Source organism: Neopelma chrysocephalum, unplaced genomic scaffold (genome assembly GCF_003984885.1).
Source record: "Neopelma chrysocephalum unplaced genomic scaffold, ASM398488v2 Primary Assembly neopelma1_26b, whole genome shotgun sequence".
Lineage (NCBI taxonomy): Eukaryota > Metazoa > Chordata > Aves > Passeriformes > Pipridae > Neopelma > Neopelma chrysocephalum.
In genome coordinates, this window is record NW_020897696.1 from 4,652,295 (window position 1) to 4,674,700 (window position 22,406).

The following is a 22,406-nucleotide window of genomic DNA, read 5'->3' on the forward strand; positions in this document are numbered from 1 at the left end:
GTGCCGTATGTCTTTAGAGACATCTCTTGAAGAATTTTACCACGGCTACAAGAGTGCGCCTTCAGCTCTGTGTGCCTCTGGAAACTGTGTTATAAGGAAGCTGCTTGCTGGGATCCTGCCCATCAGCCAACATTTACTTTTTTAGTTTGGAGAAGCAGCAGCACTCAAACCCCCTATGTGACAGCCCCATGGGAAACTTAAACCACAGTTTCTCTTTAAAGCTTTGCTCCAATAGCTGTTTTGCTTTCCTCTCCTGCGTCATCTGAGTGATGCTGCTTTAGGGATGGGGGGTTGCTGCAAGTGGCAGCACTAGGGTGCAGTTTTTGCTTGAGAGTCTAAATTATCAATTTCTTGGTTTTCTGGTGCTTTTGGAAAGAGCTGGCTCCTCTCATCACCAGAACTGTCACTGAAATAGCCAAGATCCTGTCTTGCAGGGTGCTTTGCAGAAGAGACTTCTCTGTGTGTGCTCACGTGTGTGTGTGTCTGTCTGTCTCTACAGCAAAGATGAGTTTCTGGATCTTCATCTCACCAGTGCACCTGTCAGATACGATGCAGGCTCCCCCCCTCCTTCTCACAAGCCTGACTCTGCCCATAAACACCCATTTTGCATTGTCACTTGCAATCTGTGTCAGACTATGCACTAGTCAGAAAACAGTGAAAACATTTCTTGTTTTCCTGTTTTTTTCAAACCCTACCTCCTCTGGTCCCAGGGGCTGCAGGGAGACCTCGCCCAGAAGTGATGCTTCTGCGCTTGTCTGATACGTGCTGTCAGAGATCTCTGGGGTAACTGTAGCTTCAGTCACTCACTGCTAAAGGCATCAGTCAGCACTGAGACAGACTTCATCAAGGATAGAAAAAGACCATTACCAGTGTCTAATGAATAAAACAGTCTTTATCAGTGAGCAGTGAGAAAGCCTGGTTAGGGTCTGTGGTATACATACCACCATAATCATTGGTGTGATTTTTGGTGCACACTGGTGGTAATTAGCTTGCTTGCATGTAATTGTGTGTCTGGGGTTACAGTTCCTGGATTTGCATCACACAACATGCCTTTGCAATGTAAATGCTGTTTTTGTGGCAAAGTTCTGAAAAGCATAGGGGTATGTGAGCAGCCATTAACCTGGTGATCTGCATCCCCCCCTCCATCTCCTTTTTGCAGATCTTCCTCACAGTAAATGATGGATCTTGAGAAAACCTATCTCTGAGGCTACAAAATGTCTCACAGTTTGACTTGGAGTTTTCCAACTCCTAAGTTTGACTTTTCTCACTCAGCTTCTTGATTTTGCATATGAAATAAAATATATTTTAGGGGAAAGAAAAAACAAATTACCTGAGTTTGCTTTAAGGAAAATAATAAAGAGGGAACTGTGCCTAGAGAGGTTTATTTAAGCCATGTATAAAGTTATTGCCCATGGAGGAATGCTAAGTGTCAAAATGGTTTTATGGCTATTATTTGTGACTGATTTACTTCTATCAGCAGTTTCATGGTAGGAGTATACTCATGCTTAAGGGAGGGACTCCCTTTCATGTGAAAAACAGAGCGTAATTTCACATCTTGATACTGTGGATTCTCTTGACTGCAAATACATTTAGATATAGCAGTTGTCAGTACAATACCTTTTGCAAACTATAAATTGTTCAGAACGTGGTCATTTCTGCCTCCTTGTTGATGATGGGTTCGTTGGGGATGTTGTTAGGGTTTTTTTATTATTTCTTTCCTCACTTTTTTTCTTTAAACTCTTTCTCCAACCCCACACTTTAAGGCTTTCTTGACCCAGCTCTGGAGGGATGCTGCATTGCTGTAGGGGGAGAGTAAGAGAGGAGCAGTATCAAAAGGATGAAGTAAGATTAACTACAAGCTGTTGAAGGAAGGACCTTCTCTCTCATTCTGGTTGCATGGGAGTGTTGATGGTCCGAGTGAGGACAGGAGAAAAGTAGAAATCTTGAATTAAGAATGTGATCAAACCACAGGCCATGTGTCCTGCAGAGGGTCAGTAACCAGAAGAAAGCATTTCTCTGCTTTTGTGTGTTATAATCACATACCCGTAGTTGCTATAGCAGGGAATGGGTAAAAAGCTGGTATTTGTCTGGGAGAAAGGATGCCATTGAGCCTGATGCAGATATCCCCTATTTTCCCTTGACTCCATTGTTGAGCTTTCCTGTCTGTGTGGAGAGGGTTTTGTTTGCGGTTTGTTTTATTCTTTGTTTTCTATCTGAAAGGGCTGGAAACTGTTTTGCTCCAGTTAGGGGCCATTGTGTTCCTGTTTATTATTCCTTGTTGCGTTGTTGTAACAGCCTCCTGTGATTGAATTACTCCCAATACGTTTAAATGATAAACTGCTCATTTGTAGTCCCTTCCAGCAGAAAACACCACTGTAATTTTACTCATACATATCGGTCAAATTAGTGTATCCAATATAACAGATCATTACAGGAGTTCCAGTTTCATATGTACCTATTTTGGCAGTTGATATGAGTTCCATAATAAAAAGAAGGAGCATTCTAGAGGGTAAAGTATTTCTGGGATGGAAGAAAATTTAATTTTGAATTGCTCTCCAAGCAGTGAGCAGGCTGCTTTTCCTTTCTGAAGAATCACATAATTCCCTTTGCCTGCTGAAAGCTTTTACTTGTCCATTTGACTATACTGCCCATAGTGGAGAGTGCCACTGTAGGGCCTGCTTCCTCCTTGGGGAGGTGGCCATCCACATGTTGGGTGGGAAAAAAGGGAAGCAAAATTTATCTGCTTTTGGCGGTCTGTAGGTTGGGAGTGGTTTTCCAGTGCTCTTGTGGGAGATGTCTCTAAAGAGGACAACTAAATGTCCAGACAGTGGTCCAGCTGCAGTTGAAAGGTCTGGCAGCTACAGAAACAACCTCTGCCTGGAGAAAATGAGGGTGGGCAGCTGATGGGCAATGTTCAACCAGCAAGATAGTATGGGACTGTGCTTACATGGGAAACTAGGTGAGAGAAGGGACATTGATAGGAGTCTGGAGTATTGTAGAGTAACGTTGCCCTTATCTTCAGTGGCCTGTCCCAGGGGTGATGTTGGTCACACAAGGGGAACTGATTCCTCAGCATCTTTAAGTGGCTTTATTTTTGAATGATTGATATACTTCGTGATTTTGAGCAGGAATAGTTTGCCTTTGTAAAGAGATCTTTGGGTTTATGTGTTTGTGTTTTTTTCTTTAATGGTTAAGAAATCTAGGTGTGTTAATTAGACATGGTTAAATCATCCCTAATATGTTTTGAGTCTTAAAATTTCATCAGTTTGCTTAACATTTTGTCTTCTTTTAGAAATAAAAGTTAAGATTAATTTTTGCGTGAAGGAAATTATTTTTATTCAACTACATATTGAAATACTATTTTTAAAACAGGCTTGTTGTATTTTGTGGAAAAATATTTCAAAACATTATCCAAAAAAGTCAAATTCAATCAGGAAAATATGAAACATTGTGATAATATTAATTCAGTACAGTCTTTTTAATACCAATTTCTCCAGAAACTTCACCATCTCTTCCCTGTTACCCTGTGGAACAAGAAACAAACGTACATTTCAGGGCAGCTGCAGGACAGTCATTTTGACTGTGAAATAAGTGCTAAATTTCATTTGTAAGTGAAATAAATGCTAAGGAAGTATGGAGATCTGTTTAACGAACAGGAGAAAAGAGTATTTAAGGGAATTGGAAATCCCAAAGCACCAACTGTCCTTAAACCTTTTAAAGGTGTGTTATACTTTAGATGGCTTTCATCATTTTTATAGGATGCATTCTTTTTCTTTATGTGGGGGTGGAGGGTCTGTTTGTTGCCTGGAACAGGTCATGTGCTGCAGGCTGGTCTTGGCTGCACCAGCACCCAGCCCTGCCGTGTCTTGGTGTGCTGGGAAGTGCACCACTTGAGACGCTGTATCATCAGTTACCTAAGTGTCAAACTTGGTGCTTCCATGGAAACCCACCCCTGTGCGATTCTCTTTGGCTACCCTATGGTGGGAGACATTTCAGATGTTCCTTGACATAAAAATAACTGCTTGACCAGACTGAAAAACAAAGCTCCCTTTTTGCTAATCTCTAGATGAAATCACAAACCAGAGTGCTCCTGTGGACAGATAACTTGTAGCTGTTCCTTTCTAAGCTTAGAGAAATAATATTGATGTAATCAGAAAAGGTGGCCAGGAAAGATCAGGTGTCCAAATAGATACCAATATTTTAGCATGTAGGACATAACATGGAGAGGATGAAGGGATACAGTGGTGATGAGTACTCTGTATGTGTACGTGTGTGGATTGCAGTTAGGAAAGCTGTGGTTTTCAGGGGCTTTGCCTCTGATGAAAAAAAATCAAATTATCTTTCACCTTTCTTGCTACTGAGCAACACGCTGCCATGACTTTTCTTTTGTACATAAGCTGTTTTTCTGTTTTGTTTTGCTGCATTTTTTTTTTCCTAAGCATGAGTCTGGGATCTATATAATTTTTTCACTGCTTTTTCCACTGGGGAAATAGCAGAGGGAAGGGTGAAAAAGCCTTATGTCTGAAAGTCAGTCTCTTTCCCTATAAAGCTTTACTCATATCCTTAGACCATCACACCTATAATTACACTACTGGTTTAAAGCTTGTGATAGATGAAGAGGGTATTAGCTAGAGAAAGAAAGCAAGCTTCCTGGCCCCATAATACAGGTAACTCCGTGTGATACTACTGTGTACAAACCTGACAGATGTGTTCCTTTACCAGATCCTGTTTCTTGGATGTTTAATGGTGCCAAACTTAAATATCCCATGCAACTCCCAAGGAGTGGCCAGCTAAATGTGGGAAGTGTAGTTCAAACAGTTCAAGATGGTGCTTGAAGGCAGACATTAAAAAGGACTTAAAAAAGACATCTTATAAAAGGCTGTGGGTCAGCCACAGAGATATCCATCTCAAAATTAAAAAAAAAAAAACCAACAAAACAAAACAGCTAGTGATTTCTGTTGCCCACTTGTATGTTTAATCAGCTTTCAGAAGAGTCTGGGTTTCTCCTTATGGGCCACTGTTGTAGGGACTGATGGAGCCTGTGCAACTCGTTCAGGATGTGCTGTACATGATAGTGATTAACAAGGATAAAACTGGTCCGTTAAGTCCTCTTCTCCTGGCTAGGTCTGCAGGAATGGAAGAGGAGAGCCCATGCATGCCCTGACTATATCCCTGGCAGGGGTGGTAGTCATATCTGACAGCAGCAGGTTTCAGAGGGGACAGGGGGAAAAGGGTGCACTCTACTGTGAATGTACCTTTCAATGCCACTGGGAAAAGCCAAATATGCAGGAAAATTTAAAGAAAAAGAAAAAGAGGGGGTTGTCAACCTCTATTTAGGCTTGAATTACTCTTTCTCACTAGTTGAGTTCTCTGCAGAGTCTCACTGGCCACACTCCAGCCTGTTGATTTGTGCCAGGCTGGCATTCTGGGTCTTTGTCCACAGTACTACATATCCTCCCAGAGGAGCTGGCTTTACAGGGCAGGAGTCATGTGCAGAGGGCAGGCAGCAAGCCCTGGTGCTGCTGGCACTTCCCTAGCCCACAGGCACAGGGAGAGGAGACAACGGAGAAAATGAGAGTAGGTGAGTCCGGATGTGGATGTGAAGGGTAGGAGAGGAGACCTCAGGAACCAAGTGGAGGTGAGGAGCAATAAGAGGGGACCAGTGGACAGAGAAGAGAGGAAATAAGAGACTTAAACAAGTTGAGGGAGCAAAGATTAAAGATAGTCAGAGGGAACTTAGAGAGGCAAAGACAACAATGGAGACCGAAGGAGCTATGATCATTTGCTTCCCCCTCTTTCTAGAACAAGCTGTCAAGCTCAAGGATTCAGTCTCAGCCCTCTTCTCTTGTGAAATCCACTCCTCAAATGTGTGCTTCACCCCTCCATCCTGCCCAACTCACTTGCTCTGCCTGCTGAGGTTTCCTCCATAGCTCTGGCGGCAAAGAGCATCAATGCATGTGTGGGTACCTGAAACCTCCTGATGGCTCAGACACAGCTCCACACAATGACATTTGAGGTGCTCTTTGTGTTATGGGTGTTTTTTTGATTTTTTTTTTTGGTGGGTTTTTTTTTGGTGATGTTAGAAGAATGTAAACGTCTACATGTCACACCCTGGGAAATGGAAGAAGGCAGGTTGCCTGGGCAACCCTTGCTTGGCCTCCTGGCATGAAGGCATGTTGATACAGCCTTTAATAACATGATTACGACCTATTTTTTCCACAGGGCATAGGATGGACGAATCAGTGCATAGGATGGACGATGATGTGGGAATGAAGCTGTTGTCTGTTCCTCATTTGTTGCAGAATTTGGAAGGTGTGTAGTGAATGAGGCAGAGGGTTGCAGGAGGAAAGAGGATAGTGTTGGGGAAATGAAGCTGAATACCTCCTTAAGAACTGTACTTGTTCTCTGTGTCTGACAGGGGTGTTTTTGTATGATGATGGAGATTTCCCTGGAATCAGGCCCTTTCAGTCCTGTTGCTAATCACAATTTCTTCAGTGTCTGTCTCTAGTGTGTAATTCTGGGTCTTGATTTGCAGAAAGCTGGGAGCATTTATATCAGCAACTACAAGGTGTATTGCTGCATGATTTTTCTCATTCTGGACAAAAATCCTCTGTATTGTATATCCCTACCTGCAAAACAGGAATAATCTTTACCCTTACTCTTACGAGGTGGTAGAGATTATTTCATTATTATTTATGAAATACATGTATATTCTGACAGCACTGTAGGATTGTCTCTGAGGAAATCTATGATTTTTTTGTACTCACTGGGAGGTTTGGATAATAAGGCTGAGAGGCACATGTTCAATGGGAAAGGTAGAAATGTCATTACTACCTGCTCATTTGGTGACTGCAGTGAGCATTCTGTGGGGAAAATTAATGTGTGATCATCTGAGTGCTATATCCTAATGCATATGAGCAATTAAAGATTGCAAAGACGCCCTTATGTCTGGCTTTTTCTTACTTTTTTGAATGTAATTAGAAATACAGGATTCAAATAAATTATTATAATCAGTCCTTAGCTGTTATAGCCATAGAGTTACACAGTTGTTCTCATGAAATGAGATTAATTTTAAATGCTGTTAGTATTTATGTGCAGTGCTTTTGTTAGAATGCCGTTCCGGTCTCCATATTGCTCTTGTACTGTAGTACATTTTAGCGTTCAGTTCAAATACACTATAGTTGTCTGTGTTCATTCTTTTTTTCCCTTCCCGTTTACTCCTGTCTGTGCCTATCTCAAATATCTCTTTCTCTTTTCCCATGCTTTGTGAGAAGGCAGCAGCCCCATTCCTTTGCTGAGATGAAGTTCTCCCCTCCTTTTATAAAGGGGCTTGCCAAAGCTTTAGTTTCTCAAATATTGATGACCAGAATTGTAAGAGAGTACCAGCATTTCATTGTCTGAATTACAAATACCTCGTGGCCTCAATAAGCTGGTGTCATGTAGCCACTTGTGTTCAAGTAGCACATAATCAAGTCCAACATAGCCTTTGCTTATGTTAGGGAAACATTTCCCCTTAATGACTGAGAATCTTACTTTGTATTATGCATTTTCACTTGCTTTTGCAACGCAAGGTCTCATTTCACCTAGTTCCCTCTAATGGCTCATTTCTGTGTTGTACTTACTTTTGGTAGTAAGGCAATGCCTCACTTTGTCACCAGCAGACCTTATTGGTACATTTCTAAGGTTTTTGACAGGCTCCGTCCTGAGGTTATTAAACAAGATTTTTTTTTTCTTTTGAGAATAAGACAAGTCACCCTGCCACTAATGTCCTACTATGTGCTTATGATTTCTGTTTTTCTATCCCTTATTGTCTACCATGAGTCAGCATTTTACCTGCCTCATAATTTCTGTATGTGACTTGATAGCCTTCAGTATTTCTTCATTATCAGGCTTTTCAAAAATGCAATGATTCAGACTGCCAGTCCTCCATGATAATAAATAAATAAGTAAATAAACACAAAGGGAGTTCATGGAGACAGAAGTCCTGGTAGGTATAAATAAACCTGTGTACCTGTAACTCAGTCTGCCTGAGAGTAGATTGCTTCAGCTCTATGTTTCAGACTGGTTTACCTCCTGCTGCAGAGCTGTCATGCTCTGTGGATTGATTGAGCCTCTGTGCTGGGCTTCCATAGCTCTTTTCATGTTCAAAGAGCTACTGACAGTATCATTTAGCAGCCAGAAAAATCCAGCAGAAGTACATCGCCACAGGACACTTGTCATTTTGGACATTCTTTTTTGGCTGCTTGATTTGGGGTTTTGTCTATTATGTTTATGCCAAGTGATGCAGAGATGTGTGGCTTCATTTGAAGGCTTTAAAGATACTTTCTAATTTTGAAAGCCATGCTCCTGAAACGCAGAGGATCCCATGAGAATTCAGTAGTGTAGGGAGCTAGAAGCTGGTAGGATTCCCCTTCCCACGAGACTTTCAAAGTCTCCCATTGAATAGTTTTAATTTCCACTGAGATATAAAGAGTTAGCTTGTTGACAGTTTTCCTACTGAGTCCTTGAATAGGAAGCCTAGAGTGTGTGTGGGCTCTGGAGTATGGGAAAACTTACTAGGGGCCTCTGAGTAAATGGATAAAAATATTTTTTATTTTCCGCGCTTTCCCTTATAGTAGATCAAAACTGAAACACTTAATGCAAATTCCTTCTGAACTGATGACTTCAGTGCAAAATCAAACAATAAGCTGGGGGTAGAGGGAGTTTTTCTGGTATTAGCCCTGACAGAGCAATAGTTTGCTTCCATGGGGCTCTAATAGGCTTCAGCTTGACTTGTCTTTTAATATCTGAATGTTGACATATGAAGTCCAGACAGCCTAAGAGCTGTTGCTCTCCTGATACTCATCACAGTCAGTCAGAGCAGGTCCTTTCATGTAAGCAGGCACCCTCCAAAGGCAGCAGGTCATTTACAGGTGACTTAGATTTGGAGTTTTAAAAATATCATAGAGAGATGGAGGTATAAATAGCTGGTAGAGCCAGAAGACTTTTAGTAAGAAGTCAGGCATTCTTTGGTGTAAAGTTTGAAGCCAGATCCTTTTTTTCTTCTTTTTTTTTCCCTTTTTCTTTTTTTTCCCCCTTTTTTTTCCTTCCCCTCCCCCTTTTTTTTTATTAATGCTTTTAATGCTGTTACATCTGGAATCTCCTTTGAGGAATTTTCTTATAATGATGCAAGGTATCCACAGAGTACGACCCCCATCAGAGCAGAAGCAAGGGTGTGCTGAAGAAAGACTGCTGCATAAGACAGGGTAGAGAAGGGGTGAAACTCCCCTCATGTGTGATCCTCACTGCAGCTGAAGCCGAGGAGGTGTTTGTCAGTTCACATAACCCACCAGCTAGCCATTACTTGGGGGTAGAACAGCAATTCAGTGCGAAACACTGACAGGAATCAGTTCAGAAGCACTGAGTGCCTGAGTGCACATGAGAAGGATGTGTGACAATAAACAAAGAATTTACAGATTATGGGAACCCCTAATGTATGAGCAAGAGTGGAGGGCAAAATAATATCTGGTTCCAAAGAGAAGTGTAACCAAGTTAAGTGTTGCTTCTCTTAATTTTTTTAAGTTGTGACTCAATAAAGCATATATTGACAATGAAATCTGCTTTCTCTTCTGTAAGAAAAAATTAAAATTACTCTGCAAAATGAAAAAAATTCAAGAAAATCATAAGATAGCCCTAACGCCATATCCTTCAGCTGACAGAGGATGAGATGTTTTAGTTTGATAGGCCAGATTGTCCGCATGAAATCTGTGCAATGTGTGTTGTTTGGGTAGTGATTTTCCTTGCTGCCTTTCAGATGAAATAGTAAACAGCCACCAACAGCCTTTCAAAACCCTTGTGCTTCTTCTAATGCTTGCTTTGACTATTTTGCTGTAGGTGGTTTAGCTTGGGCTCAATTATAGGCTTTACAACTGCGTTTTATCTAAGTGCTTCTGTTGTTCTGAATTATTTTATTCTCACTTACTCCTTTCCAGAATCTTGCTACAAAAATAATTTTGACCTTTTTCTTTGAGATTAAGTACCACCTTTCTTTATTGCCTTTTTTTTTTTTTTAATATAACCCCAATCCATTGCTGAGCCTGCTGAGGGCTTCTGTAATACAAATATTAATTTAACCAATTTCTTCTTTTGCTCCACCTCTGTTTTTCTGCTTTTGTGATCTTCATGCTGCATAGATTCTGGGGAGAAATAGCCATTATCAGGTAGTAAGGGAAGTAGTATGGCAATATTCTGCTAAAGTACAGTCATTAATACAAAATACCCTTTGCTGCTTTTGTCAGAAGCATTCCCAGTAGTAGCTCTAGAGGGAAGACCAGGAGTGACCTGTGAGCAGTGAATAACTCAAGTATTTGCATAGAAATAGTGTTTGTTTGATTTATTATTTTTATGATACACTTTTCAAATAACAGCAGGCAAACGTGTTTTTTCTTTAGTTTGTAAATTCAGGTGAATTCCCTCCCCATCCCCCTCTCGCCCCAGCTTGCTTTTATTTTCCTGTTTCTTGCAGCTCTTTAAGGAATTGCTATTCAGTGGAGTAAGGCAAAGGTCAAGGCAGGCCAGCGTGGACAAGTGAGGACACCCGTGCTAATTATGTATGCACGAAGGGAACGAGTGCACCGTTCAGAACAGGGCCGCACTGCTGCCTTTAAATAAAGTCAGTCTAGAAAGCAGAAAAAAAGCAGTCCTAGTCTGTAATCTTCGAGGGCATCGTTTTTGTGATGATTCTTTATAACTACAGCTTCTTCTGTTTTTATTGAACTTGTTGCTGTCTCACTGATCCAGTAGCTTGGAAACAGGCTGCTTTGGCATGCTTAGGTAGGTGTTCACGCTCTAAATTAATGATACTTGGGAAATAAAGTGTCCTTTGTTATTGTCCCATGCCAACAAGGGTGTCAGATGCAATATTTGCAAAACTTGTGTGTTCTTAACAGCACTGCATAGAAAAATTAGCTTGGAGCTGCCCAGCACTTTAAGAACATGGTGAGACTTTAGTTCTGAAATGCAAAGACACCACAGCTGCTGATACTCAAAGATTTTTCTTTAAGGAAATGTCTTAATGTTTAGGACATCCATCAGAACAATTTTAAATATTTGAAAAGGGAATGGGGTGAAAGAGGATAAGCTGACATAATGTCCTAGCCACTTTATTCTGAAACCTGCATTTGAACAAACCTCAAAAGAGTCCCATGAAAAATGAGTTTGAACTCCAGTCCTTTCCATGGCTTTTCAGGTGTGCATTGCACAAAGGCAGCAGGGCTTTTGCTGCGCAAGTGCAGTTCTACCTGTGGAGGGGTTTAAAAATTAAGAGAATCCTGAAGTTTTTCAAGAAATTTGATGTCATGCTTGCTGGGATCAAGCTCCATATTGCTCCCCTTTTACATATACATGTTTAACTGGGAGAAGGTTTGCAGTGTGAAGGAGTTCTTAGATAGTTCTTCCACCTCAAGAAGGTTAAGGGAAGCCTGAAAGAACAGGAAGAACTGTGGTGGATTTTGGACAGGCTGTTCAGCATTTTTATAGTTCCTATTAGTGTAATCAGTAGTGTCCTGCTCTCCAACACCTCCCTCAAAATATCTGTAGTTCACAAGCAAATCTTCTTGTTCTCCCCAGTGAAAGGATAATTTTGGTTTGGTTTGTTTCAGAGCTGGAAAAGGAAATCACCAGGAGACCGAAGAAAGTCTGCATTGTTAAAGTGGTGGGAACAAGGAACCTGTGGAAAAACATCGTAGTATTGTGTGTGAACTCGTAAGTCTGATCTCCTTCTGTTTGAATAGTTGTGTGGTCAGTCAACTGGAAGCAGCAATGGGAAATGATGAGGGAGCTCCTTTAATTCCTAGGGTGGGACCCTTCACTAATGTCTCTGATAAACGATCCTGGAAGAACACCAGCTGTTGCAGGGAACTGTTTTTACGGCAAACATGGAGGAGCTCATTGGTGGTTTCAGGCAGCAGAACCACATGTCTTCTCAGGTGCCATGCTGCAAGTGCATTGCTATCACCAGTGCTCTTGAGTGGCCCCGTGCTGGTACATGCTCATGCATGTAGACATCTACTGCTTGGCATCCTGGATGGGATTTTTGAAACCTTTAATGCCACAGGAGTAAAGGTTCGAGTTGTTTACATCTGATAGGGCTGTGTTGCAGAGGAAGATGTTGCTTGCTAATAAACACAAGCTTCCTCCCTTGTGTAACAGCTGTCCTTGATAGATCTTCAAAGGCAGATTGCAAAGCGCTTCAGCACTCTCAAATAGTGTATGGGACACGCAGAGAGAATGTTCTGTGGGAGACTGCACGATGTGATGCTTTTGTCCTAAGGCTTCCATTTGGACATGCTTATGAGGGCAAAACCAAGCATCAGCCTGAGGGTTTTGCAGGTTTACAGGCTCTGAGACTTTCTGTCCAGAATTGACCACCTTGTGAAGAGGAAATAGATGGGCTTGCAAATTCTGGGAGAGCACCAGCAGTGGATTTTCTAATTTTTCTATCTAGTAAAATGTCCATTTGTATTTCTTTCATGATTTTTTTTCAAATAGGAGGTGGGAAGGGAGAAGAGTGGAAATCCCCCAGGTTTAGAAGCATGTAGCTCTCCTATGTAATTTTCTTCATCTCTTCAGGGCACTACTCTGCAGCCCTCACTCCTGTTAATAGGCTTATGGATCAGTCATAACCCAGAGGGGGCAGAGGGGGCAAATAGTCACCCAGAAGCACCAAGACTTCACGGGTCAGTCTCCAGTACTATGGTTGCAGAACCAGCTCTAGTCTTATGAGTTTTGTGTCTCTCTTCCACCCACCAGTGAGTGATCCCCTCTGCTCTGAAACAGTGTTTTCCTATTAGGCTCAACTGGTACATTTAATAGCCTGTATTAACTGTATTTGTGAAAAATATTTACATGGAGAATTCTCCCCTTCTCCCTCACCCTCATTAATTTAGCATATTAGGAAATTTCCTGAACCGGAACTAGGCAGCCCAAAAAATAACTTCTGGCATTAGCACACAGAGGCTGTTTGCCATCCAAGCAGAGCATGAAGCAGATCTATGTCTGAGGAAAGAGATTCCATGTTTGTTTTTAGGGGGCGGAAAAGAAAATATTTAATTTTAATTCTGTTATTCCTGTTAGATGGGGTTGTGCTGAATTTTAGTATGTGGAGGAGCCTTTTGCAGGGGATAATAAGAAATCAAGGAAGATAGAGGTATTTAGTTTTAAAAGTAACAATTCTGAGCTGCTCACCAAGTTAAGAGAATAGAATAATTCTTGGGGAAGCAGGCTGGAAAGCAAAGTCCAAATGATACAGTAATTTAGTTTATAGATCATAGCCTAAATAACAACTTCTGCAGCTGTGTTGGCATGCATAGAAGAGAAAGAAGAAATGCTGGTTAACTCTGCCCTTTTATTACTATTGTTTGGCTGATTAATATTGCTCTTATGGGAGGATTCAGTTATAATCTAGCTATCCAAAGCAAATGTCATTTTTGTGTAACAGCAAGCACTTGTACTAGGTTTTTACCAGGGTGAAAGTGTTTGTTATTTAGGGTGGGGTTTTGTACCTAAAGCATTGATTAACAAGTTTGCAAGAGGAATTCCTCAGACCCTGGGCTGTCATGCACTCAGTAACTGCCAATTCCCCCAACTGTTTCTATGCTTATTTTGATACCAAATTTACACTGACAGAGCTTCAAATTCCTGACCTCCAGGAGGATAGAAGTGTAATAGTGTAATGTACCTGCCATTCATTTTTTTTTTTTTGGAGACCTGGATCTGTGCCTGCCCCTCTGTCAGGCACAATTAATTTATGACATGAGGTTTGTCTTGTCTAAGTGCCAGGGACAAGAGACTCTTCCTGGCAGAGGTATTTGAGCTGTGACGGGTGCAGTTGAGAGCATTGACCTTTCCCGTAGCACCTCTGCTGCAATTTTGCACCACATCAACAGTGATGCTGGGGCTTCTCATCTGTATACCTCCAGCCGTTTTTTTTTTCTTTTCTTTTTTTTTGGAGGGGCAGGATAGGACAGGAGAAAGAGAGAGGAGTGAAATGAGGTGGCAAGATGTTAATCACTGGCATCACGAAGGAACTTCCTTTTAAAAGGGGAGACACGTTGCTATGAAGGATGATGTAAATGTGTAGATTGGATTAGAGCTTATTGTTTCAGAATTGTAATAATCATTGTAGCACATAGGACTTCAAATACTCCTTTCTCAGGGGTTTTCAGTTTTAACAGGCTAACTTAGAAAGTGGGATGTAATGATTGTATTTAGTATGACCAAATGCTACAGGTCGGTGGGTCTTCCTGGAAGACACATCTGTATTGCACGGTGCTTTGCTGTCCAAGCACACAGGCTGCTTCATCACAGCAACGCTGGCTCTGTGGTTGTCAGCAGGTGCACTGGGAACAGCGAGATGTCGTTCTTGGGTTACAGGAGTTCTCAAATACAATGGGAAAACCAATCACACACTAAGAATCCTTGTAAAGTTGCTTGTACCCCGATCGTACCGTGAGCAGCAGGTATATGAATAAAGCCAGCAAGAGTTTGGTTGAATAGAGGTTTTTCTTTTGATCATTGCTTATTTTTATAGTAGAACCTAGAGGTCTGAGGTAAGTTTTTTTGCTCAAGGTATTCCTGCAGCAGAAGAAATTTTTTCTGCATTAATGTGTTCCTACGCTGAATTATGTTGTAGTGCACATCTGCCTTGTCAGCAATGATCTCCTCTTGCCCTATCCTGTTTCCCCTAGGCTGACTGGGTATGGCATACACCACTGTTTTGCAAAAAGCATGATGGGGCATGAAGCGAAGATGGCGATTACCCACAATTTCTATGCGGACTACTACACCATGGCTGGGATTGCGCTGGCATCCTGCCTGGCCATGTGCCCAGTGGTTGGGTTTCTGGGGAGGAGAGGAGGACTCCTGCTTTTCATGATACTTACAGCTCTGGCATCACTTCTGCAGCTGGGCCTTCTCAATTGTAAGTTGGAGATGAGAGCTTTCCAGGACAACACGAGTTTGACATGCAAATAAGGGACCTGGAACTATTAGCGTTTCCTTTGCCTTTCCCAGATTTGTCATGTCATACATCTGCATAGTTTAAGAAGCTGAATTTGTTTGAAGGTTTCCCCAAACACCTATTGTCTTAGGCTCATGAACAAAAGGCATTGTGTTCTGGATGATTCCCCTGGTGAAGCTCATTGGGCATTGGTGCTTCATTAGGGTTGTCACTTAAAAGCAAACAAGGAAATAAAAAACATTTTTTATTTTATCTTAGTGAAATAGCTTCCAGGGAAAGAGCTGGGTAGGGATTGGGAAGGGAGAACTTCCCCAGTTGAGTCTGCTTCTTAAATGGCTGCTAAACCAAACAGAAGTTAGACCAGTAGGTATATGTCCTCTGCCTATTCTGAGCATCTTTCTATGAGTAAGTAATATACAGGTATCATGGAAATTATGCCACTGAAAGACCCTAATTTTAACACAGTGTGTATGTATGGTCCATGTGAATGTATACTCATAATTTTGAGAGGTGACACAGCTTTTCAGATGGGTTGTTTCTCTCAAAAGCAAGAGTGTCTCACCTCTTCCTTTGCAGGCGGTAACCTTTGTCTGGCCCTGAGCTGCTTCAGCTATTAAAACTGCTATAGAAATATTCCCTTTCCTTTTTGATTTTATTTTCTTGTCTTCATTTATTGTTGGTTGAGAAGATTGAACTTGATGAATCAGAGAGAAGGTGCTTTGTCACTCTCACAGCCGCCAAACATTAGACCCCTGTCCCATGAAACCCCACCCCAAGGAAGGGGGAAGAGGTTGAGACATGCTTTGGACAAACTGGTTGTGAGACAGACACCAGAACACTGGTTATTGCTGTTTTTCATTTCTAAGTTTAGAAATAATTGAGGGCTTTAATTAGAGCTTTTTGCATTGAGAATGGAAAGTTTTCACATTCCCGCATACTGAAGGCAGCTCCAAGCTAGCAAGAATTGCCCATATTTACAGACTGTGTTTCCTGAAGGCATTTACTAAGTTAACCTTTAGCAAACACACTATTTGTGGAAGTGTAGGAGGGAAACAGGGCACCTCTTTCATGACATGGATGAAACTCCAGCATCGTGTGTGTTTGCTCCCAGCTTGGCACAGATGTTTGCATTCCCCTTGAGCAGATATTTACCATGTGCAGCAATCCCAGCTGAAAGTGGGAGAAGTCCCCTGGCCCCACCTCATCACCAGTCTGTTGATGGACTGTGACTGCTCACATGCAGGTTCACACTGTTCATGTGTGCAACCTCCCAAAACTCCAAGTTCTTCTGGTGGTGTCCATCAGGGTCTCTCTGCACTAAATTCATCCCATTTTATTTTTTTTTTTTAAGGATGTCAGATGTTTGTTTGAGGCTGTTGAGGTAATAAGCATGCAGTTGCTTAGTTGAGAGAAAGTATGTCAAAGCTGTTAATCTGCTCTAGAGCCATGAAAATCTGGTTGCAGTTTTTCAACAAAAAAAATTAGTGAGGGAGGTGGAGAGGAACACCCTGTAGGAATCATTACAATTTTTTTCATAGTGGGTTTAGGTGTTTTTGTGAGCCAAGTTGCTAAAACTAAGAGCAGGCACGGGCTCTAGGTGTGTTGTGCTACACTGGTACTCTCAGCACGGTGCACCTGTCAGCCTTCCCCACTCTACCCTCACCCCCTCATTTGTGAGAAGAGGAAGGAAAGGCAGCCTTGAACTTAAGAGCAGCTCAAGTCCCCCCACTCTAGATCATACCCCCTTCTTCCTCAGAAGAGCTAGACAGTGTTTGGAGAGAAGCAGTGACCCTCCTGCCACAGCATCCTGTGTGTTTTAGCTTAGCATAATTTGGGTGTAATTGGCAAATTAAAATCAGAATTTGAGAACAGTGAGAGAGAGAGATATTCTTTGCCAGCCACAAACCTGCAGCAGACCTTGGGGCTTGCCATGCTTGCCCCTTCCTCTGAACTCTGGGGTGTCACCTGGGAAGTCACAGAAGCCCAGAGGGAGATGAGCAGCAGCGCTATGGCCAGCTTGTGCTGCTGCCCTTCCCCTTGCTGCCCAGTACTGCTGTGCACTCCTGTGTGGTTAGGACACGTGGCAGTTGTGGCTAGGTGACACATGGACCATCCGCTCGGGGTTTTGGTGAAGAATAGGTCTCCCACCAGCCTGATGGTTCTGATGCCCAGACTTTTTAATCTCTAAAGCTTCTGTTGGCCATTCCTTTGGGGCTGCAGCAGGAGGGCATTTTTTCTTCTCCCCCTTCATTAAGAGGGAGAAAACACAAAGAGGCCTTTATGTTAATCCCAGTGGTAATTCTGGGGCTCTTAAATATGCTTTACTGCTGGTTTGTTATCACTGTCTCATTAGCATGCTGTCCTCCAGCTGAAATGTGCCTGGAAACAACATGTCCTGTCTTGTGGCCAGGGAAAGATGTGCCAGCTGTGGCATGGGAAAGAATTGTGGGAGGGGCTAGGGTGGCATGTGGGATTTACCATTTTTTTTCTTTTCCTTTGGATAAATATATATGTAAAAACAGTATGTTCTTGTTTTTTCTCCTTTTCTCTCTTATTTTTATCTTACTCTGACTTCTGTGGTCTTGGATCCAGTGATCGGAAAATACAGTCAACTTCCAGACTCAGGTATGGTTTACAGACAAATCTGCATTATGCTGGAAACTACATCTACCAGCAGCAGGTAGATCCGAAAGGCCTGAGTCAAAGCACCCAGAGCAGAGCTACTGCCACAGAGAGTTGCAGGGGGAAAGCCCACTTCTACGCAGTGCCTTGAGACCCCACTCATAGGCAGGTCTGCTCATTTATATGCAGTCTCTTGGTGTTGCATCCCCTCCACATAGTCTGTCTTGCCTCTGCATGTCAAGAGAGGGTGCAGAGGTTTATTTTCAGATACATGGTAAGACTTTCTCAGAAAATCTCCTTCGGAGAAGCAACGTTCCCAGTTCAGGAATCTCAGTTCTTTTTTTTTCCAGAAAGATCTGAGATGACAAAGTCACTTCTCATAAGGGGACTTAAACACCTTCAAAAATACTTTCCCAGACACCTTATACCAGGCTGAAGTACTGTAATAGCAATGCAATGACAGGCTACAGGGGAACAAAATTTACCCTTCTGTATTAGATTTGACAGACCTGTCCTTGCCCAGCTTTTCCAAGGTCTGTTCTGCTGAGCAGTTATGACTCCCTGAGGGATAAGTGGTATAGCCTCACCCGCTATGCTAGAGCGGCCAGGGAGCCTCAGAGACCCATATTTTGCAAGTTGCTATGCTCACAGCCTTATCTGCTGGTGGTATTTGCTCTCTCTCCCAAACTTGGGGTGCACTGCAGAAAGGGCTTAGCCCTGAGCAGGCTGGAACATGTTTTGGAAGATGTAACCGAAGAGCTCCCAAACACCTTTTGCTCTCCTGACAGCCGATATATTCAGCAAGAGCAAAACCAGCTGTTAATTTTCATTGGATCCGACCCAAAGACTGCACCTGCTTGGGATTACATGTTGATGAACAGTTCTTTCTTCAGGCAGGTCTTGGGATTTGGCTGTAGAAAGGTGGGAGAGCGTTGGCTGCAAAGCTCCAGTCCTTTCCCCAGTGCTCCTTTCTGGCACAATGTGTTCCCCTTGTATGATGCAATAGTCTCTGCAAGTGACATGACCTCCTCTCTGGTCAGGACAGACCACATGAGCTTGTACAACTCTGGATCAGATATCCTGCCCCTGCCCACAGAAGGTGGTGAGCAGGGATCAAGGGTGAGATGTACTATCATCGTGACCAGAAGACAGTTTCCTTTAGCTTTGTTTAGATTTACTGGGGTTTCTCCCTGTGCTTGATAGACACTGTTCACCCCGGAAGCCTTGCTGCCATCCAGCCATGAAATGATTGAGCAAACAGCCTTGACTTCAGGGAGTGCTTTACCGTCCTTGGCATCAGCTGTTCTCATCCAGAGTTGTTGGGCAAGGCTGTAAAGCTGGGAGTTACGACAGTTTGCAGACTGATCAAATGCAGGGGCTTAGCACAGAGATGGGAGCACTTTTATTTCTTTCCCCTCTTGCCCTGCAATGGGAGGGAAGCAGCTGGTGCCTAAAAGACTGCCCAAAGATGTGTTTTTTCTTGGGTTTTACCTTTTTTGTGGTGGCCGAGCATAAAAAATTTGGAGATTGCTGCCATTTTTGGCATGACATTATGATTTTTTTCATGTATGTTCATGTCTCAGGTGCTTGGGGAATGGATGCTATAAATACCAGTTTTAAATTAGTATTACAAAATAACTCATATTCTTGTCTAAGGAGATGAGTAACATAAACCATAAACCTCTTATTTTTTTTCCTTGGAAGTTTGGCCTCATTCTTACTTTTTATGAACACACTTGTCTTGTCAGGTATGAGTGACAGCATCAAAGACAAATTCTCTGTTGCATTTTCCATCGTGGGTATGTTTTCTTCGCATGCTGTTGGAAGCCTCAGCGTGTTCTTCTGTGCTGAAATCACACCCACGGTAATCAGGTAAGACATTGGCCCTGAGCTCAAAAGATGGGGACAGAATTATCCTCATTAAACTGTAAGGGCCTGTGTAACTTAACATATTGTATGGGAGGGGAAACGCCATGTAAATGGAGACCTCAGCAATTTTGGAGCTGCTCTTTAAGGTCACTGCAGTCAGTCTGCCTGAGTAAATGTGTGTCTGTGTACAGAGAGGCTTCATTTCCCATGGCTCCACCTTGTGTCCCATCATGGTGATGTTCAACGGGCGAGACAGACATGAATTGCAGTGTGTTAGGGTCTTAAATACTCAGCTGAACCAGACTGTGTGGTTGAATGTTGTTATTGCTTCACTTACTCTACGGGATTTATATAAGCAGCGACCGGGTGAGTTTAAATCGTGATGTTAAAGGAGAAATTCCATGAGTGTGCAGAGGAGGACATGGTAGCCAGCAATCCCTGTCCCCATAGAACAGGTTAACCAGGCCACCTGTAGGGGTGCTTCCGTGGAAGGCAGGTGTTGAAATATACGGTGTTAAATGCTTTTGATGTGTAAAGGTGCTCTGCAAGCCTTCCTCTCCTACAGCAGCACCCCTGTTAGTGGTCTGCCTTTACTGAAGGTAAAGTCACCTTTCTCTTTGCACACAGATCTATCTTTGCAGAGACTCAAAATTTTTCTAAAGAGGAGTGCTTTCATCCTGGGAAATAGTAGAAATCAGACAGATGATCTTTGTTGGAGAATTTCCCATAACATGTCTTTGCAGAGTCAGGGGTTTGTACCATTTTATATATTTGCTGTTATCTTTCACAAAGGTTGTGCTTTTGTGTTCTGGATTATGCTTTTAGCAATGCCACAGCAGTTCAGGAGTCCTCCCTGACTCCATTGAATTTCCCAGAAATGTAGGTCATATGTGTGGGAGGGAGAGAGAGTGGAGGAAAGAGCATACTCTTTTTTTTTCCCCTCCAAATTACATGCCTTTTGCACTTTGCAAAAGTGTTACTGCAGAACTGTTAGCTGAGTAGCTAGAGTCTCCTTGATCCATGGCCTTTTCTTCCAAGCTATCTCAGTTTGCGAATGTATTTTACAGATAACATTATTTCCACAGGGAAAGGCAGTGTGAGCAGTGAGATTATACAGCAACCCAAAACACTAACAGCTATTTATTTATGTGTGTGTCAGTCAATTTGGTGGTTTTATGCCTCTTTAATTTTCTTCTTGTCTCTGTTTGAAAGAAACATAGATAAGGAATTGACTATGTCAGACAGAAGAGAATCTGCTAAGTAGGATCAGATGTGCAGTGTGAACTTAGCAAGATTTTTTTCCTTAAGTCACTTATGTTGCTCCAGGGAAGGGGAAAAAGTCCTGGCTGGGAGCTGATATTCTGCTTCCCCCACTCTGCTGGGTGATACCAGATGAGTGACAATAGCTGGATATGCCTCAGGGTCCCTGTTTATTTATAGGGATGATGACACTGCAGTGCTTTGCGGTCCTACCACCGCAATAAGATCCACTTGCGGCTGTAATTAGGAGATGTAGCTCAGGATGGTGCATAAACCTGTCTCGGGCAGAGGTGTGATTAAGCTGCCTTCTGTCTTGCATTTTGGTGGGATCTTGCTGCTCCCTCGTAACCTGCTCTCCAAAATACTGCCTTGGTGTTGGAACTAGATGATCTTTAAGGTTCCTTCCAATCCAAACCATTCTATGATACTAATATGCTTTTGGTTGAATCTCAAGGAACCTTAAGGAAAAGGGAGGCAAAGAGAACACTGGGGTTGTCTCAAGGGTTTCCCTAATCAAATTCTTTACCTGTAATCTCCCACCCCTGAGGGTGGAAAACAGCACTGTCATTATCTGAGGTAGTGGTGGCATAATAGCAACCTCATAGTGCCCATTCATATCTGCTGCTGTGGTGTTGACATGAACAGTTACAGTAGTAGAGGAGGAAAACAGCCATATTCATCACCAAGAGGTGCCACCTGCTCCAGCAACATGGTTTCATGCTGTCATGTGGCAAGGGGTCCTTCATACCCTTGCACTGCATCCTGGTCTCCTGGCAGTAGGCAGGAGGGCTTCACCAGGAGCTGCCCTTCTTTGTACCAGGGGCTACAGTATGGAGCTCCATCCAGATGCTGAATTAAAGCACCGAGTGGCACTGATAATTCATCTAATAATCTTAACACCACTGCAGTCTGCACAGCTACTAAGTAGAAATAGGCTGAGGAAAACACAGTGTCCCCTCTCCTCATCCTCCACATGCTCAGTTACTATCAAGTTGAAGAGAGATCTGTTTCTTTCTGTCAATGTCCTTCTTTTGTATTCACTTTGCTAAAGAAATGAAGAGTGGGCAGTGATGGCCGAATCAGGAGTTTTACCCATCAATAGTTGCCTGAAATCAAATTTCCAGTTGTTAAAGAAACTTTCCTGTCTGACCATCCAGCAGTCACTCAGCAGTCACACTTGCACAAAGGGTCCACGCCACTGCACAGCCTCTTGCCTTGGGATCCTGCCCCTAGAGCTCAATCTGCAGCTCACACAGCACCTCACACACCCAGCTACCTGCACTGAGCGTATTCCTCAACACAGTGGGGTGCCGGGCTGTTTACTGGCACCTGAACCTGGCCTGGCTTCTTGAAGGTGGGGCCTTACTCCATGAGGCCAAGGACATCCTGATGTATTACAGAAGCTCTGGCCTACGACTGAGCGCACAAAAAGTCACTTATGTATGGGCAGGGAAAAACTGTGGAGGTTTTCAGGGACTGACTTCAAGAAGTGGCCAAGCTGACTCAGCAAAGCCCAGAAAACCTGGTCCGATTTCAGAGTTGGCCTTGCTTTGTGCAGGAGGCTGGAGCAGATGCTCTCCCAAAGTCTTCTTTAGCCTGAGCAGCTCTCTGGCTCTTTTGTACTCTGAGCCGTGCCATGTGTTAACGCATTTGCTCA

At 42.8% G+C, this 22,406-nt stretch overlaps 1 protein-coding gene across 1 annotated transcript in view; it reads left to right on the forward strand.

Annotated features, from left to right (window-relative positions):
- The window catches only part of SLC22A23 (solute carrier family 22 member 23), a 106,883-nt gene that overhangs the window by 81,353 nt on the left and 3,124 nt on the right, over positions 1-22,406 (forward strand). Inside the window, 5 exon segments of the mRNA XM_027676276.1 lie at positions 6,223-6,312; positions 11,640-11,742; positions 14,727-14,959; positions 17,591-17,623; positions 19,369-19,492. Coding sequence (XP_027532077.1) covers positions 6,223-6,312; positions 11,640-11,742; positions 14,727-14,959; positions 17,591-17,623; positions 19,369-19,492 — 583 coding nt within the window.